A 19,802-nucleotide genomic window follows, 5' to 3' on the forward strand; every position below is an offset into this window, starting at 1 on the left:
ACGCCGTGTCTACACACGATTTCTTTCCACACAAATCGTTCGACCTCGACTCTGGTTACCTGTTGGAAAGCTTCAGCCTCTATCCATTTTGTGAAGTAGTCTGTTAGGACTAAGAGGAAGCGTAGCTTCTTCTTTCCACTTCCTGATGCTACTAGTGGTCCTACGATGTCCATGGACCATCTCATAAATGGATAAATGGCAGATATGTTGGACAGCTTTTCCGCAGGTTGGTGTATAATCGGTGCATGCCTCTGGCACTTGTCGCATGAAGAGGAATAGGCCTCACAGTCTGCAATAATGGTAGGCCAGAAATATCCTTGTCTTTTGATTCTGATGGCTAGAGCTCTTCCTCCAGAGTGGTTCCCGCAGGAGCCGTCGTGCATTTCCTTCATGAGTCTCATAGCAACGAGGCCATGGACGCATTTTAGGTAAGGTCCGAAAACGCTTCGTTTGTGGAGGATAGACTCGATTACGCAGTATCTCGCGCTTAATGCTTTGAGCTTCCGAGCCTCCCATTTATTGGGTGGAGTCTATTCTTCCAGGATGTATTGCGTGATTGGAATTCTCCAATCCTCTCTCCTTACAACTTTGTTATGAAGAGACGAGGGAGGTTCCTATTCGGGACCTGGTGTCGTGGTGTCCCCGGAGGTATTTGTAGGATTGGACTCCAGGGAGTCTGGATGGTGCCCCCAGATGAATTTTGGAGAGCTGAACGGCTTCTGGTTTTAATTATGCAGACGAGTGGGTCTGAGTTGGTGCCCCGGGGGTATTCGTGAGATCAGGCTCCAAGGAGTCTGAATTTCGAGGAATACCTTCCGTGTTTTGGATTGTGTTCCGGGAGGTATGCTTTTTAGAGCTACGTATTCTGGTTTTTGGGAACCAAAATGTTGTGAGAACTTGGGTAGCTACCGTTTCAGGGCAGGTACCTTCGGGTTGCTCTGTTAGCTTGTCGTCTATCTCAGTTTTAGTAGCTATGTCGATGCTTGGTTTTTCGATTCCTTCTACGGGTATGATCCGTTTTACGAGGGGGTCTGACGTGGAGGCTAAAGCAGCCAACGCATCTACTGAGGAGTTCTCTCCTCGTGGAATCCTTGTTAGCTCGAATTTGTCGAACTGCCTAGTGAGGTTCTGGACGACTTCGAGATATGCCCCCATTCTTTCGTCCCTCGTTTCATATTCTCCGTGAAACTGGCTAGCTACTAGCTGTGAATCACTATAAGCGTTTAGCTCTCGAATTCCGAGGCTTAGGGCGAGTCTCAACCCTGCGATTAGTGCTTCATATTCAGCTTCGTTGTTTGAGGCGCTGAATCCGAGCCTATATGACTGCTCAATGGTTTCTCCTGCTGAAGAAGTTAGCCTTAGACCGACACCAGAGCCCTGTTTTGATGTGCCTCCGTCGACATACAGGCTCCACTTCGGAGATTCCATTTCGGAGTCTAATTGCTCGGAAGCTAGTTCAATGATAAAGTCGGCAAGGACCTGAGCTTTCGCTGCTGCTCGAGGTCTATACTCAATATCATATTCACTGAGCTCTATGGCCCATTTAGCCAATCGCTCTGACTGGCTAGGGCTGTGCAATATCATTCATAATGGTTGTGAGGTCATTACGACGATTGAGTGCGATTGGAAGTAAAGTCGCAATTTTTTGGCAGCTGTTACGACTGCTAGAGCTAATTTTTCCATTGCGGGGTACCTTGTTTCGGCGTCTATCAAACTCTTACTGGTGTAATAGACAGGTCATTGTTCGTTTTGTTCCTCTCGTACCAGCACGCCGCTAACTGCGGCAGTCGATACAGCGAGGTACATGTACAATGGTTCTCCTACTACAGGTTTAGATAGGATCGGAGGTTCGGAGAGGTAACCTTTCAATTGCTTGAAGGCTTCCTCGCATTTTTCGTCCCATAAGAACTTCTTATTATTTCTTAGAAGATTGTAGAATGGGAGGCACTTATCGGTGGACTTGGATATGAATCGATTTAATGCCGCGATTCGTCCAGTCAATCTCTGTACCTCTCTGTTGTCTTAGGTGACGGCATTTCTAGGAAGGTTGCTATCTGCTGCGGGTTGGCTTCAATGCCTCTTTCGATTACGAGATAGCCTAGGAACTTGCCTGAGGGTACCCCGAAAGTATATTTAGTGGGATTGAGCTTCATATCGTACTTGTTAAGGATATCGAAGCATTCCCTTAAGTGGGAGATATGGTCTTCTCCAGCTGAGGATTTGACTACAATATCGTCAATATAGACCTCCATGGTTTTTCCAAGTTGCCCAGCAAACATCTTATTTACTAGCCTCTGATAGGTAGCTCATGCGTTCTTTAGTCCGAATGGCATAACCTTGTAACAATAGATTCCTCGTTCGGTTATGAATGCAGTTTTCTCCTGGTCCTCAGGATCCATCATGATTTGGTTGTATCCTGAGAATGCATCCATGAAGGATAGGAGTCGATGGCCAGCTGTTGCTTCAACCAGGCGGTCGATGTGAGGTAACGGGAAGCTGTCTTTAGGACAAGCTTTGTTCAGGTCTGTGAAGTCTACACAGATTCTCTATTTCCCGTTTTTCTTCTTTACCACTACTGGGTTAGCTAACCAGTCGGGGTAGTGTACCTCTCGAATGGATCCAGCTTTCGTAAGTCGGTCAACTTCGTCGTTAACAGCTTGAGCCTTTTCGAGGCCTAGCTTGCGACGCTTTTGTTTGATCGGTTTGAAAATAGGGTCTACTTTTAGCTTATGGGTGGTGACGTTCGGATCTATGCCTTTCATGTTGCTGGTGGACCATGCAAAGGTTTTGACATTACCTTTCAGGAAATCAATGAGCTCCTTTTTTGTCTGAGGAGGTAGCTCGGATCCGATGCTCACCTGTCTTTCAGGATCTGAGTCATCGATGCAAACTTTTTCGGTGAGGTTCTTGGGGGGACCTCGAATATTTTGTTGCATTTCGCGACCCTCCTGAATCTGTAATTGCTATTGGGGGGACTTTTTGAGGATTTCGAATCCTCCCAAATAGCAGATCCTGGATATCTTCTGGTTACCATGTACGGTAGCTATCCCTTCGGGTGTTGGGAATTTTACGCATTGATGATACGTCGAGGCTACTGCCTTCATTTTGTGAATCCAGGGTCTTCCCAGGATCGCATGGAACGGGGAAGGTCTGTCGATGACTACTAAGTTGGTCATTTTCATTATTCCCCCAGCTATGACTGGGAGCTTGATAGTCCCCAATGAGGTAGATGTTTCTCCGGAGAAGCCTACGAGGTTAGCTTTTTGGCCAATAATTTCGTAGTCGTCTATTTCCATCCCTTTTAGGGTGTTGTAGAAAATAAGGTCGACAGAGCTTCCTGTGTCTATCATGAGTTTAGGGACCTCGTATCCTGCGATGTTCAGGGTGACAATCAACGCATCATCGTGAGGTCTGTCGAGGTTTGAGGTCTCGCTTTCCCAGAAAGAAATCTTAGTATTGGACTCGGGGTTAGAAGGCTTAGGTCCAGTGTTAGACACAGCCTTCCGTACGTGATTCTTAATGGAATTGACGGAGTCTTGACATATGTCTGATCCTCCAAGGATACAGTCCACCCTCGAGTAGGGGCTCGATTGAGGGGACGGTTTGCTCAAGAGAGCTTCGACTTGTAAACTTTTTTCTTGGGGGAATTTCCCAAGAATCATGCCGACTCTTTTCTTGGGAGCTGGAGGTGGCGAATCGGTCTCCTTCTCAGGTGACCTCTCGAGCTTTGGAGAGGTGTCTTTGGAACCTCTTTTTTGATAAGGTGGTGGCTTTTTAAGGTCCACGTCCTTTATTTCTCCAGCTGTGAATTTAGCTGCCAGTTGTCGTTGGAGGTCCCAACATTCCTCGGTTGAGTGCCCTTCGCGATCGTGATAAGAGCAACGTTTGTTCTTATCAAAGCCTTTTGACCAGGGAGTTTTGTTTGCTGCGGCGACAGGTTTCTCTTCCTTGTCCTCCTCGATTGCATATGAATGTTCTCCCTGAGTTTGATTATTTCGGGGGTTCCCCTTTTTATGAGGTCCCTTTGCCTGAGAGGACTCACCTCTCGAGTGATTCTGAGGTTTCTTATGGAGTTTATCCAGTGCAGCTGTCTCCTCCTCTAGAATAATGTATCTGGTGGCTTTATGAAGAGCATCGTCGATAGTTGGAGGAGTATTGAGTGTTAGCTCCGACCAGAACTTCGACTTATAGAACAGACCTTTCCTAAGAGCCTCGATGGCGACTAGGTCGTTAGGATTCGATAGCTTAGTTCTTACTGCCCTGAATTTCTCGATGTAGACTCGTAGTGAGTCCCCCATTCCTTGTTTGACCTTCCAAAGGTCGGCCTCAGAGGCTTGCTTCATTATATGGGTCGAGTACTGCTTCATGAAGGCACTAGTTAATTGATTGAAACTGTCTATCGAGGCTGGCTCGAGACCAGAGAACCACTCAAGGGCTGTTCCGACCAAGTTCTCGGCGAATGTCCTGCAGTAACCTGCTTCACATTCTTCCTGTGTGAAATGGGCTTTTACGATAGCTAATCGGAAGGCTCTCAAATAGGCCTTTGGGTCAGAGGTCCCATCATACTCGGGAATTCTGATTTTTCGGGTATCTCTTATGTAGGAGCTGGCAATTCTGTCCGTGAATGGAGTTCCACGGATTTCTTCGATCAAGCTATCGATTTCGGGAGCTGAGCTCGTAGCTTTATGGACTTGAGCTCCCAATTTTTGGAGAGCTGCATGAGTTTGTTCCATATATCTACGGATGGCTTCAGGTCCCTCTAAGGGAAGGACGTTTGGGTCGTTAGCAGGTACCCGACGGGCAGGTTCCTGACGGAATCGAGTTGGCTCATCCTCCCATGCAGTTGGTGGGCTAAGTCGTTCACCAGCTCTTGGGTTATCGGATTCTTTCCTTTGATATCCGTCCCCATTCGGGATCGAGCTTCTCGTTTGATAAACCGAAGCTGACGTTCTGCCCCCAAATGGGAAGGATATTCCTTCTCCGGACCTAAAATCAGGCGGCGGAGGAGGTAAGCGAGTGCTCCGGTCAGTAACCTGACTGGGTGTGGAACTGGTTGTCGCTATGTTACTTCCCATAGCACTGGTGTTAGGTGGGTTAAACACAGGAGCTGTCCGAGTATGAGGTGTCTGGAAAGCAGATCCGCATCCTTCTGGAACAGTGTTATGAGGGGAAAAATCTAAACGTCCTCGGGGGAATGAGGGATCGGTCAATCGATCTCGGAAAGTGACCCCCGGAGCTTGACGTTGCGGTGGTTGGGTTGTTGCGTTTAGAGATCTAGTTATCTCTTCGAATCGTTGCTGACGAACAGCTAGCTGATGCATTGTACGCTCACTTTCCTGAGCTTTGTCTACTAATTGCATCATCATCTGGCGAATCTCAGAGAGCTGAGCCTCCGTTTGATTCGGAATGGCTTGCTGCTGAGGATTCTCGGTGATTGGGAGCCCGGAGGCGGTTCCACTTGATGATCTCGGGTTAGTAGTCCCGGTTGTAGTTTGGCTCGTTCGAGCGCCAGCCGGAGGCTGTTGCCCAGATCGGTGGTCGCCACGTCGAGGCTCTGTGGTTACGAGACTAGAGCCTCCGTCGTTTGGCGAGCCATCGCTCTGGATCGGGAGGTTAAGCTCAGACGGATTTGTTGTCTGATCGGTAGGATTCATCCTCAAGTTAGAGTAAGGGATTCGATTGTTTCTTCCCCACAGACGGCGCCAATTGTGAGGGATTAAACTCACCTCCTAGATTTTAGATCAAGTTTAAGGTTTAGGGAAAGATAACGCGGGCTGAATCCCGTAATAACTTGTTGAATGAACTTCGATTTGTATTGATGATTTTGATAAAAGAGTGGTTACAAAAGATGTTTTTCTTGATGATTACAAAGATAGCAAAAATGTTAAAAGATGGTGTCAGTAATCGTGTAAATGAATCAGGGTTTTCTCGTCCTTCTCCTTAGTCCTCGACCTTCTCTTTAAATAGCCTTGGACTTCTTTTGATTGTCTTTAACTGATCTCCGAGATCCTCTCCGCTTATTGAGAAATCCGCAACAGCTTCCCCTTTGATCGGGTCCTATGCTCCTTCTGTTGTGATGTGAGCTTCCTCTTCATCGTGACCTCTTCGAAGACTGCCTTTAGCTTCTAGCCTCCGGCTTCGTAATAAATCTTAGCTCAGGTCGCCGATACGCGTTGGGCTTCATCTCAACCCAATGCTCGTTTTGGTTCTATCTTCAGCTAATGGACCATATTTGGACCCAACAGTTAGGTCTAACTGATTATTTCCCACATAAACAGTTTTTTTACTTGTAGCTAAACATAGATGGGTGATCTTGTTGTGGTTTGTTGTGATATTTCCAAAATGTTGGTTTTGATTTATTTTCTTTGATCTTTTCCTATCTCGGAAATCGAAATTAAAATGTTTTTAGATAATATATAAAAGATATGACAATCTCTAGTTTTGAACTAGCTTTTGTGGTCTTTTTGTTTTGTTTCTTGTTGTATAGGATCTCAAGCAATAAGATACTCACCGACTCCGAACTAGTGGAAGACGTAGTCAAAGATGTTTATGGAAAGCTCCATCGTACAGAACGAGTTGGAATTTACTGGAAGATATTGGAGATTGAAAACTTGCTTTACAAACAACCGTGGGACGTCCGAAGCATAGGTATTTGGGGTATGCCTGGCATAGGCAAGACGACACTTGCCAAGGCAGTCTTTAACCACATGTCCTCTGATTATGATGCTTCTTGTTTTATCGAAAACTTTGATGAAGCGTTTCATAAAGAAGGACTTCACCGTTTGCTTGAAGTAAAAATTGGTAAGCTTCTAACGGAAGTGTTTGACATAAAGGGTTCTTACATTATGAGACCGACCCTCCAAAGGGACAAACTATGCAATAAAAGGATTCTTGTTGTCCTAGATGATGTGCGTGATTCTCTGGCTGGCGAGTCCTTCCTTAATAGGCTTGATTGGCTTGGTCCTGGAAGCCTGATAATCATGACCTCGATTGATAGAAAAGTGTTTTCCTTTTGTGATATCAATCAGATATATGAGGTTCATGGTTTAAACGAGCACGAGGCTCTCCAGTTATTCTTCCAAAAAGCCTTTGAAAAAGACGTGCCAGAGCAAATCGACAGAGAAATATCAAGGAAGGTTATAGACTATGCCAATGGAAACCCTTTGGCCCTCAGCACTTATGGACAAGAGCTTAAGGGAAAGATGTCAGGAATGGAGGATGCATTCCTCAAACTCAAGCAGCATCCTCCTCAACAGATTCAAGATGTGGTGAAGAGTGTATATAGCCAACTTGGTGACAATGAGAAAAACATTTTCTTGGACATTTCTTGTTTGTTCAGGGGAGAAAATATCAACTATGTGATCCAAATGCTTGAAGGGTGCCGTTACTTTCCACGCATTGGAATAAATATTCTTGTGGAGAAATGGCTGGTGACTATTTCAGAAAATACAGTGCAAGTGACTAATCTGATCCAAGACATCTGCCAAGAAATGCTCAATGGAGAAACTGAGAGTTGCACCAGAATGTGGGAACCTCGCAGAATCAGATATCTACTAGAAGATGATGATCTTAAAGCAAGTGCAGAATCAAGTGCAACGCCTAAATATGGTTTGGTCTGTTCAAATTCTTCTATATGTAAATTCTATCAACTTAGACAGACTTTCGACCTAAAATCAATTGACTATAAGTGCATCGATCCATCTATCTTATATATTACTTAGCATTTATTTCAATTCCGAAGTGGGAATCTTGTCTCTAATATACTCTAAGGAGATCAGCCATAATTATGTGACTAATCAATTTGCCTTGTTCTTTCAGGTCAGTGAAGACATAGAAAGCATATTTCTGGACACATCGAACTCTAGTTATGATGTCAAACGTGATGCCTTCAAGAATATGTTTAATCTCAGATTCCTAAAGATACACAATTCTTTCTCTGAATATGGTCATGGACTTAACTTTCCTAATGGACTTGATTCTCTGCCTTGTGGACTAAGACTCCTCCACTGGGAGAACTACCCTTTGAAATCTTTGCCTCAAGATTTTGAGCTTGACAACCTTGTTGAACTTTGTATGCCTTACAGTAAGCTCCAGACACTCGGAGCAGGAACCAAGGTAGGGGCCAAGTATGATGTTTACTTTTAATCCAGTTTATACATTACCATTATTATTTTAAACCTTTTCTTTTTCTTTTTGCTTAGTTCCTTGAGTTGTTGAAGAGGATAAGGCTTTGTCACTCCAAAGAGCTAGTTGAATTTGATATACTTTTAGTTGCTCAAAATATCGAGTTAATTGATCTCCAAGGTTGTACAAGACTGCAAAGTTTTCCTGACACGAGCGAACTGCAACATCTCCGAGTTGTAAATCTCTCAGGATGCACAGAGATCAAAAGTTTCCAAGGACTTCCACAAAACATTGAGGAACTACATCTTCAAGGAACTAGTATAAGGGAGATACCGATATCCACTGTGAGCCACTCCCCTCAAAAAATTAAGCTTGACAGGAAAAAGCTTTTGAATCTTCTAGAAAACTTTGAGGATGTTGAGCATATTGACTTGGAGAGTGTAACAGATCTAGTTAAAGTAAGTTCATGTAACCAAGGTTTTGCAAGCTTGTCCAGTTGAACATGAAAGATTGTTCTCACATTCGAAGTCTCCCTGACATGGCCAATATATTAGAATCTCTCCAAGTTCTACATCTCTCTGGTTGCTCAGAGCTCATGGAAATTAAGGGTTTACCAAGAAATATGAGGAAGTTATATATTGGTGGAACCGCCGGCGGTTGCAAGAAAACATATCTACTGCAAGGGAAAAAAACATCGCAATTCCGTTGCAAATTGTAATTTGCAACGAATTTGCAAGAAAAGTAGTTTCCTTGCAAATCCTTACTCGCAAATGAAAAACGCTTGCAATTCTCTCGCAAATTTGCAACGGAATAATTTCCATCGCAAATTTGCAAGAGAATAATTTTCGTCGCAAATTTGCGAGAGTCGAATATTCCCTCGCAAAATTGCATTAGATTTGCAATAAAAAGTTTCCCTCGCAAATTCTTTTAAAAATATTAAAAAAAAATTAACAAAAATACAAAATAAAAAAATGTAAATAAATATATATACCGAAATATATATATACATACAGATACATATTTAAATACATGAATATATTAAAAGCCTAAAAAAATTATAATAAGCTAAAAAGTTATAATAAGCTGGTTTAGTTAAATAAACCAGTTTAACTAAACCTAATTAAGCTAACCTAATTCTAAAAAAAAAATTAACCCTAGAAAATAAATCAGCAACTCCTTGCCTCCTCCGCCGCACCACCACCAGAGCCGAACCACAACCACAGCCGCACCACCACCGGCCCTGTCTCCTTAACCATCAAGCTTCTTCTCAATCCTTCATCTCCCTTCACAAAAACAAAAAAATATTAGATATAAACAGAGGGAGAGACAGAGAGATAGAGAAAGAGAGAGGACTAACCATGGAAGTGTGCCTTGCTTCCTCCAACCTGAAAACAAACAAATTCAGTTCAAAACAGAGAGACAGAGACAGAAGGACAGAGGGACAGAGAGAGAGAGAGATAGAGAAAGGTCGAACCATAGTGGTGTGGGGCGTGAGATAAAGTAGATCCGGCTGTGTGTGAGAGAGAGGAGAGCTGGCGACAAGGAGAGATGTCATGACGGCAGAGAGGAGAGGCGGGAGAGAGAGTCCGGCTAGAAGACACAAGGTCGAGGAGAGAGAGCCCGAGAGATGAGAGATGGTGGGAGAAAAAAATCCCTTGTTTTTTTTTTCTTGACGGCTCCAACAAATGAAAAGAATTAGGTTTGTGTCTTTATATACTAACCCTAGTTCTAGAAACTCGTTTGTCATTTTCTTTTTTTATGGAGGGGAAAATAGTTTTGCAAGGAAAGTGCAAGAGATCCCTTGCAATTCTCTTGCAAATTGAGTGTCATTGCAATTTCCTTGCAAATTTTTGGTTAAAGTGTTTTAGAGTTTTGTTTAGAGTTTTGTTATGTTTTGTATATACTAATATGGTTCTTGATATTTGTTTTTCAAAAAATTATTTACATGAATATGTTTAACAAAGTACAGTAATTTAGTTAACATGTATTGAATATATAAATTATAAAGTTTCTATTTTGTATTAAGTAATTAGTTCAAGTGTCGAGAATTGAATTTATAACTAAAATGTTGTATTTTCAAAAATATTTAACAATGTACATTTTAAACACTAAATATTTTAACAAAATGTGTTATACGAAACAAAAGTCTTTAACAAAACCCTAAAACCGTTCAAGTGGAAAAAACATGATTTTGCAAGGAAATTGCAAGGGATTCCTCGCAATTCTCTTGCAAATTTGCAAGGTAATCAAAAACCCTCGCAAATTTGCAAGGGAATTGCGAGAGATCCCTTGCAATTCCCTTGCAAATTGCGACGGAAATGAATCGATTGCAAATTTGCAAGACAATTGCGAGGAAGTCATTGCAATTTCCTTGCAAAATTTTAATAAAAATGTTTTAGGGTTTCGTTTAGGGTTTTATTAGTTTCGTATACACTAATGTGTTTCTTGATATTTCTTTTTCGAAAAATTATTTACATTAATATGTTTAAGAAAGTTATAGTAATTTAGTTAACATCTATTGAATATATAAATTATAAAGTTTGTATTTTGTATTAAATAATTAGTTCAAGTGTCGAGAATTGAATTTATAACTAAAAATCTGTATTTTCAAAAATATTGATCGACATACATTTTAAACACTAAATATTTTAACTAAATGTGTTATATGACACCAAATCTTTAACAAAACCCTAAAACCGTTCAAGTGGAGAAAACATGTTTTTGCAAGGAAATTGCAAGGGATTCCTCGCAATTCTCTTGCAAATTTGCAAGGTAACCAAAAATCCTCGCAAATTTGCAAGGAAATTGCGAGAGTTCCCTTGCAACTCCCTTGCAAATTGTGATGGAAATCAATCCCTTGCAAATTTGCAAGACAATTGCGAGGGAGTCATTGCAATTTTCTTACAATTGCCTTGCAAATTAATAATTCAATGTGTTTTAGGGTTTCATTTTCGGTGGAGTAATATTTTCGGTGGAGTAATATTTTTCTTTATATTTAGTTTCAGAAAAATTATTTAATGTAAAAATATTTTTTTTTTAAAAACTCGTAATTTAACTGATGTATATTAAATGTATAAGTTATATAGTTTTGATGTTTAATATTCATAATTCTAAAACAAGTGTCGGGAATTGAGTCTATAATCGTTAATTGGTGTATTTTCAAAAATATTTATAGATATATACATAAAACACTAAATATTTTAATTAAATGTGTTATATGACACCAAATTTTTTAACAAAATCTCAAGCCGTTTAAGTGGTGAAACATGGTTTTGCAAGCAAATTGCAATGGATTCCTTGCAATTCCCTTGCAAATTTGCATGGTTTTCAAAAACTCTCGCAAATTTGCAAGAGAATTGTGAGAGGTCCCTTGCAATTTTCTTGCAAATTCATAAGTCAATGTATTTTAGGGTTTCGTTTGTGGTTTTGTTACGTTTTCAGTGGAGTAATATGTTTCTTTATATTTAATTTAGAAAAGTTATTTAACGTAAAAATATATTTTTAAAAAGTTCTGTTAATTTAATTGATGTATATTGAATGTTTAAGTTATATATTTTTGATGTTAGTATTTTGTAATACTAATTCAAGTGTCGGAAATTGAGTTTATAGATGTTAATTAATGAAATTTTCAAAAATAGTCATCGACATACTTTTTAAATATTAAATATTTTAAGTAAACGTGTTATAAGACACCAAAATCATTAGCAAAATTCTAAACCGTTCAAGTGTAGAAAACATGATTTTGAAAAAAAAATTTGCAAAGAATACAAAACCCTCGCAATTCTGTTGCAAATTTGCAAGGAATACAAAACCGTCGCAAATTTTGCAAGAGAATTGCGACGAAACTAGTTTTCTCGTAAATTTGCGTTTGAATTGCGAGGAAACTGTATTTTCTCTCGCGAATTCCTCGCAAATTTGCGAGTGAATTTTTTTCCTCGCAAATTTGCAACGAATTTGCGAGGATTATATATTTTCTTGCAGTTCCGTTGCAAATCCCTTGCAAATTTGCAAGGGAAAATTTTCCTCGCAAATTTTCCTTGCAAATCAATTGTTTTCTTGTAGTGGCCATACGAGAGGTGCCACAACTTCCCAATAGCTTAGAGTTCTTGAATGCTCATGGGTGTACGCATCTTAAGTCGTTTTGCTTGAACTTTGAGCAGCTTCCTAGACACTACACCTTCAGTAACTGTTTCAATTTATCTTCACAACTGATCTCTGAGTTCTTAGAGAAAAGTCTGACTAGAGTAGCAAGTATAGCAAGAGCACATCAACAGGTTCTCGTCTCTCTTTACCATATATTATCATGAATACACAAATGCATGTTATCTGACTTGGTTTTCCTTTCCTCTTGAACAGGAACTCACCAGAGAACCTGAAGTCAGCATCTGTATTCCTTCAGACGCACGTCAGATATTCTCCTTTCTCTTGCAACCAGGTCCAGATGTAATGATAGATTCACCCTGGACACGGAAACCTCTCTCTGGACTTGCTATATCAGTTGTGGTATCATTTCAGGATGATTGCCAAAACGTGGCAGGACTAGGGATTAGGTGCATATGCACATGGCAGACCAGGAACGGGTACTTGGGTAGAATGGAGAGACTGTTTCAGTGTTGGGCTCCTTTGGAAGCTCCAAAAGTTGAAAGGGACCACGTATTTATCATCTATGAAACCCAAATGCATACCAATGGTAGTGAAGAAAACCCTAACTTATGGGTCAAGTTTGAGTTCCATGCAGTGAGTTGGGACAACAAGCTTTTAGGTGATAAATGCATGGTAACCCAATGTGGTGTAAGGGTAATTACGGCTCCAGGAAATGATACAAATACAATGTCTAGTGAAATCACAAATGGAAGTGAAGTTGATGAGGACCATCGTCCGACATCTTCCCGAATAATGGTAGAGGCAAACAGCCCTACTCCTCTTCCATCCAACGAGAGACGTACGGTTTCGAGAGTACAGAGTAAGCTAAGATCTAAGCTATGGAAGTGGATGAGGACAATTAATTACAAGAAACAGAAAACAAGAAAAGTGGATTCAACCACTACAAGAAAACAGGGGCTTACCGACGGCTGTATTCCTCGGCATTTCCTCGGAATAACGGTATTCCGAGGAAATACCGAGGAACACAGCCGTCGGAATTATTTCCTCGGAATTTCAATGTTCCTCGGAATTTCCTCGGAAATTTCCGACGAAATACCGAGGAAACTTATTTCCGAGGGATTTCCGTGGATCACTAATCGTCGGAACATTCCTCGGAATATTCCGAGGACGCGGTTCCTCGGTATATTCCAATGGCTTTTCCGATGGAAGATCCTCGAAACATCCGTCGGAAATATCCTCAGAAAATCATCAGAAATTTCCGAGGGAAAGTTTCCTCGGAATATTGTGAGGGCCCGTTTCCTCGGAAATTTCCGAGGAAATATTCCGAGGCACCTTCGTCGGAATTTTCCGAGGAAAACAGCCCTCAGAATATTCCGAGGAATGTGTCCCTCGGAAATTTCCGAGGGATTCTTCCTCGCAATTTTCAATTTTTTTTTTTTAAATTTGTAATTTTTTAAATTTAAATTCGAAAATATGAAATTAAAATTAAAGTTGAAAACATATTAGATAATAATTCAAAGTTGTACAAATCAAAATAAAACATTCTGAAAAAAAAACATTCCGAGTTTACTGATGTAACACCAAATGCATTCCGAAGCAAGAATGAAAGGATCATAATACTGCAGCTTTCGCCTCGAATTTACTGATGTAACACCAAATGCATCTGTTCTCACACCTCGATCTGGAGTGTTGTCGTGCCAATCACAATAGAAAACAGTACACCGCAATCCAACCATGCCCAAATACTGGATTTCCATAATCTCATGTATGTTTCCGTAGTATACATCATCTCCTGATGCAGAACAAACGCCAGCATCATAGGTCGTTCTCGAACGTCTCCTCTTTTGAGTTGTGAATGCATATCCTCGAGTACAAAATCTCGGATATGACTTCACAACATATTTTGGTCCAACCACCATCTCGCGTATCCAATCGTCAAATGTTTCACCTTTGGCCAAACCAGCAGACACCTATTAATAGTACATATATATAGGTTATATCAATAAATGTGAATTAGTATAAATATGTGATAAATGATATTTTAATTTGGTTAAGACACTCACATAAGTAAGCATCCATCCAGCAAATTCTCTCTGCTTCATTTCTTCTAGTTCCTCGTCTGTGGCGTATCTATATTCGACCCGCTTTTGTGCCATGAAAATCCTGTACATATGATGACAATAATGTAATTAATAAAGATTTAAATTTGAACTTGTTAAAATAAAAAATTGTAAGCTAATTTATTTACCTCTCATATTGAAGAACATCTTCGCAGTTGGTGAGCAAATATGTTTGCAAATGACTGCGCTCCTGCTCATTAAGTCGACGGTCCTTTGGTTTTCCGCTAAGTCGTCCAACATCTCTGAAAATGTCTGGAACCGTAACATGATATGTTGCCCGTTCGCCTCTATCATCATGCCGAGCAGGTTTTCTGTTTTTGGTTTGAACTTCTGCCGGAAAGTAGTACTCGGCAAAGTTTGAAATTTCTTCATTGATCATCTGTGCGACTATAGAACCTTCCACCCTACTTAAATTTTTCACCATCTTCTTCAAATGGAACATATACCGCTCATACACATACATCCATCTATACTGCCCAGGACCACCAAGTTCCAATTCTCTTGCCAGGTGAATAACAAGATGCTCCATAACATCAAAAAATGAGGGAGGAAATATCTTCTCAAGGTTGCACTGAATCACGGCTATGTTAGTCTTCAAATTTTCAATACCTTCAAGAGTCACTGATCTCGTGCATAAATCGCGGAAAAAAGCACTTATCCCTGCAATTGCTTCATGAACATTTCGTGGTAATAGTTCCTTGAAGGCAAACGGAAGGAGGCGCTGCATCAACACATGGCAATCGTGACTTTTTAGCCCCATAAACTTTCCTTCCTTTCTGTCGATACAGTTACGCAAATTAGATGCGTAACCGTCTGGAAATTCCACATCGTTTGAAATCCAATCAAAGAACGCATCTTTTCCTTCTGCATCAAGTCGGTATATGGGAAAAGGTGCCCTACCATTCTCATCAACATGAAGTTCTGAACGAGCACATATATCGACTAAATCCAGTCTTGACTTCAAGTTATCCTTTGTTTTACCTTGAACGTTAAGGATCGTGTTCATGAGATTGTCAAAAAAGTTCTTCTCAATATGCATGACATCTAAATTATGCCTTAGCAAATGATCCTCCCAGTATGGCAGATCCCAAAATATACTTTTTTTGTGCCAGTTATGTAGGTTTCCAACAGCATCTACCGGAAAACGCTCATGTCCACCGATGTCTGGTGTCCTTTCTGCACCAAAATCTCTTAGTTGTGTCTTCAAACCTTTCCCACTAATTTCCGCAGGGGGACTGTCAAACACCTTCTTGTTCTTCGTAAACAAATTCCTACTCCTACGATATGGATGATCAGGTGGTAGGAATCTCCTGTGACAGTCAAACCAACACGTTTTTCTTCCGTGTTTTAGTTGGAAAGCATCAGTGTTATCTTGACAATATGGACATGATAGCCTTCCATGTGTTGTCCATCCAGATAACATACCATATGCTGGAAAATCACTTATTGTCCACATTAGTACTGCCCGCATTTGAAAATTTTCTTTACACGAAATATCGTATGTTTCAGCACCTTCAGCCCATAGTTGTTGCAACTCATATATTAGTGGCTGAAGAAACACATCAAGTGATCTCTTAGGATGCTCTGGTCCGGGAACGAGAATGGAGAGAAACAAAAACTCTCGTCGCAAGCACAAGTTTGGGGGTAAGTTGTATGGTGTAACAATGACTGGCCATAGAGAATATTGTCTTCCACTCTTGCCATACGGGCTGAAACCATCAGTACATAATCCAAGGTAGACATTTCTTCTCTCATACGCAAAGTCGGGATACTTTGATTGGAAATGCTTCCACGCTTTTGCATCTGAAGGATGTCTAATTTCACCATCTGTTGAGTGCTCCGCATGCCATCTCATTCGTTGCGCTGTGCGTTCAGAAAGATACAACCTCTGCAACCTTTCCGTCAAAGGCAAATACCACATCCTTTTATATGGAACTGGAACTCTTCCACCCGTATCTTTATAACGAGGCTTCCCACAAAATTTGCATGTAACCCGCTGGTCATCCGCCCTCCAATAAATCATGCAGTTATCGCTGCATACATCTATTACCTGATAAGATAAACCAACACCAGCTACGAGTTTTTGAACCTCGTAGTATGAACCTGGAGCTACATTATCCTCAGGTAGAATACCTTTTACAAAATCAGCAATCGCATCCACACAGTCTTCAGCCAAGTTATAATCTGTTTTAATGCCCATCAGTCTTGTAGCAGATGATAAAGCAGAATGACCATCTCTGCAACCTTCGTACAATGGTTGCTTTCCAGCATCCAACATATCATAAAATCTCCTAGCTTCTGCATTGGGTAAATCTTCCCTTCTAAAATGATCATTTACCATCTGCTCAGTACCTACACCATAATCTACATCTGTTCTAATTGGTTCTTCTAATCTAACCGCCGGCTGAGGTTCGCTAGTACTACAATGTTCATAATCAGTTTCCCCATGATGATACCAAATTTTGTAACTTCGTGTAAATCCACTCAATAAAAGATGAGTCCAAACATCCCACTCTTTAATAATCTTTCTATTTTTACAATTAGAGCAAGGACATCTTAACATACCTGTTTCTGCTTCCGGTAGTTGGCGAACTAACCCCATGAATTCGGTTATACCTCGTTGGTATTCTTCCGTAAGCAATCTCGTGTTCGGATCCAAATGAGGTCGATCGATCCAAGAACGATGATAATTTGAAGAAGACATTTTTTTTTCAATCAAATTCGTATGTAAAGATAGTAGGAGGGATGATGAAGAAATGGAGTGAATGAAGACGAAGAGGGGTGGTTGTATTTATAGATGAAATCCTGGAGACAGACCGAGGAAATTCCGAGGAAATTCCGACGCTAACGGCTACTTCCTCGGAATTTCCTCGGAATATTTAAAATCTCCCAACGGCTCTCTAACGGCTCCCTAACGGCTATAATATTTCCTCGGAGGTCGTCGGTTTTTTCCGAGGAACATCTTCTCCTCGGAAATCCATAAGAAATTTCCGACGAACCCGGCTTTCCTCGGAATTTCGTCGGTAATTTCCGAGGAAATACCGAGGAAACCAAGTTTCGCGTTTCCTCGGCACTTCCTCGGTATTTTGTCAGAAATTTCCGAGGAAATTTCTTTCCCTCGGAATATCCCTCAGAATATCGCTGTTTTCTTGTAGTGAACATCAGACTCTATAATCCGCAGACGACAGTAAAGTAACTATTTGTGAGAATCACCTCGGCATCATATCGCTCCTTTCTTTTAGGAAGCTTAGCATATTCTATAAGGTCCAGTTTTTAGCCTAAACAATGGTTGTATAAAAATTTTGTTGTATGTATCATATCAATAAAACTCAAAAATAATAAAAATGTTTTATCTCATTATGTGACAAATGTATTATCTGTAATCATCTCTTGTCTTTTTCATTAACACTAAACAAGTGCTAAGAGCATTTTTAGACACTGCAACTAGTTAACACTAAACAAGTGCTAAGAGCATTTTAGATCGAGATGTTAAAATTGAAGGCCCAATATAAACCATATTTAGGCCGTTAAAGCCCAGTAAAGTTTACAATGAGTTTTCGCGTGGCTTTGTGTTTCGTTTTAACTTCCCGTTTTCGAAACCCTTCACCTTTTCCTCCTCCTCCTCTCATTTTCTATCCGTACAAAACTTCCAAAGTGTAAGCTCGTTTATTTCCCGTGATTGAATTTTACCTTCTCGTTTCGTTGATCTTCTCTTACCGTATCATCGAGTTTCGTGGTTTGTTTTTTCCGTCTCTGATTCGTCTTCTGATCCTTTTGATTGTTAATCTCCGTTAGAATTTAGCTTTGTAACTCCGTAGATCTTCTCTCTAGCTCAGACAAGAACTAGAAAACCGTGACGAAGTTAGAGCTGATCACCGGCTGAGTTAGACAGGCTGAGATTGTTTCCACTGAGAAAGAAGAGTTGAGGAATCAAGAGGAGGAAGAAGAAGATGAAGATGCCTTGGAAGAAAGAAGGAGAAGGATTAGAGAGAGAAGAATCTCAAAAGAGCTCAAGAGGAGGCTGAATAACTTTCTCTAGAAGAAGAAGAAGAAGAAGAAGACGAGCTACAAGATGAGGAAGAGGAGGAGTCTGAGTACGAGACTAATTCAGCAGATGAGATTCCCGGTGTCACCATGATCAAGCCTGTTTTTGTACCGAAAGACGAGAGAGACACCAACCGTAGCAGAGCGTGAGCGTCTCGAGGCTGAAGAACAAGCTCTGTGGAACTTCATGCACAAGTACTACCACAACGGAGCCTTCTTCCAGGTGGATCCTGATGACGAGGCGGGATCGGTTGGAACCGATGGTATATTACAGCGTCACTTCTCTCCTCCAACGGGAGAAGGTAGGTTGTAACAAATCGATTCTGCCGAAAGTCATGCAAGTTAAGCACTTTGGTCGCAGTGGAAGAGTTAAATGGACTCGCATACAACCGATTGGAGTAACCCGTAAGTTTTCTAAATAGCTCTCATTTAGGCATCTGAATAAATCGACTTATTTAATCATTTGAGTGTAGCAACGTTAAGCTCATAACTGAATTGGATCGTTGAAAGCAAATGCGAATGGGGGTTATGGTGGGAGAATCTTGTATTGTGTCTGCTTTTTTGAATCTTTGTTTTTTTTTTGGGCATCTTGTGCAGGTGGAGTTCCAATGATCCACTACGGGGAAAATACAACAAGAAAATGGCAGGGATGAATGATAGAGAAAACGAAAGGGAGCAAGAAGATGAAAGATTGGGAGACATGAACCGCATCAAGATCTGATCGAGTTTAAGCCAAAACTGAAACAAAGAGGTTTTATCTAGTAAGAAAACATTATTAATAATATTTTCTTTGTTACTACTTACTACCATAAGCTTTGTGTTCAGCTCTAGCTGTGTAAGCATTGTAATCTTTTTAAATTGGATTCAATCTAACAAAGGTTTGGCTTCCGTTTTCATTATATACTCACTTGTTAATATGAAGCCTTGTGCTTGAGATTTATGTTCATTTCTGAATCTCTAATCTTTATAACTTGTTTATGTATGTTTGTCTTTATAAACTCACATGGCTAAAAGCATTCCTTTATCAAAGTTTAATTACAAAGTTTTATAAGCCAGCAATAAGGATGCTTTTGGATTTTGTGATTCGTTGTTTATTATTACAATCTACCAAACCCAAGATGGCGAACAAAAGTGTGAGATGTAAAACATATAATATGGTCGTATAGTTATTTTTTTTTACAATACGCATACGAATTTGCTTAATCATTTTATTAAATACTGACATATTTTAGTCAAAAAAAAAAAAAATACTGACATATCCTTTTTTTTTGCCTTTGAGCTCTTTAGAGTACGCTATTGTTCAGAATAATAAAAATGAATTTCTTCATTAAATGCTCGTGTGAACTCTGCTAGATCTAAATCCACCGACAACCCAGATTTAAGGATGCATATGCAATTTGCTTGCTACTT

The 19,802-nt window shown here is 40.5% G+C and overlaps 2 protein-coding genes, 1 long non-coding RNA gene and 1 pseudogene across 3 annotated transcripts in view; 3 read left to right on the forward strand and 1 right to left on the reverse strand.

Moving 5' to 3' along the window:
- The window catches only part of LOC108839714 (protein DA1-related 4-like), a 25,767-nt gene extending 16,910 nt beyond the window's left edge, over positions 1-8,857 (forward strand). Inside the window, 4 exon segments of the mRNA XM_057001522.1 lie at positions 6,488-7,613; positions 7,819-8,115; positions 8,202-8,598; positions 8,601-8,857. Coding sequence (XP_056857502.1) covers positions 6,488-7,613; positions 7,819-8,115; positions 8,202-8,598; positions 8,601-8,842 — 2,062 coding nt within the window. The 3' untranslated portion in view covers positions 8,843-8,857.
- Positions 8,858-8,866: 9 nt separating this feature from the next.
- On the reverse strand, positions 8,867-10,434 carry LOC130506845 (uncharacterized). Its single transcript, XR_008942151.1, has 3 exons — positions 9,599-10,434; positions 9,482-9,509; positions 8,867-9,407 (listed from the first exon to the last, which is right to left on the reverse strand). It is a non-coding gene; the product is annotated as an uncharacterized LOC130506845 (long non-coding RNA).
- A 978-nt stretch (positions 10,435-11,412) lies between these two features.
- LOC108833512 (protein DA1-related 4-like) lies at positions 11,413-15,543 on the forward strand. The gene is made up of 4 exons (XM_057004177.1): positions 11,413-11,489; positions 12,005-12,398; positions 12,481-13,512; positions 15,469-15,543. The coding sequence occupies exons 1-4, from the start codon at positions 11,413-11,415 to the stop codon at positions 15,541-15,543; spliced, it is 1,578 nt and encodes a 525-aa protein (XP_056860157.1).
- Positions 15,544-18,486: 2,943 nt separating this feature from the next.
- LOC130494659 (uncharacterized) lies at positions 18,487-19,394 on the forward strand (annotated as a pseudogene).
- The last annotated feature ends 408 nt before the right edge of the window (positions 19,395-19,802 follow it).

This window comes from Raphanus sativus, chromosome 2 (genome assembly GCF_000801105.2).
Source record: "Raphanus sativus cultivar WK10039 chromosome 2, ASM80110v3, whole genome shotgun sequence".
NCBI classification, from domain to species: Eukaryota; Viridiplantae; Streptophyta; class Magnoliopsida; order Brassicales; family Brassicaceae; genus Raphanus; species Raphanus sativus.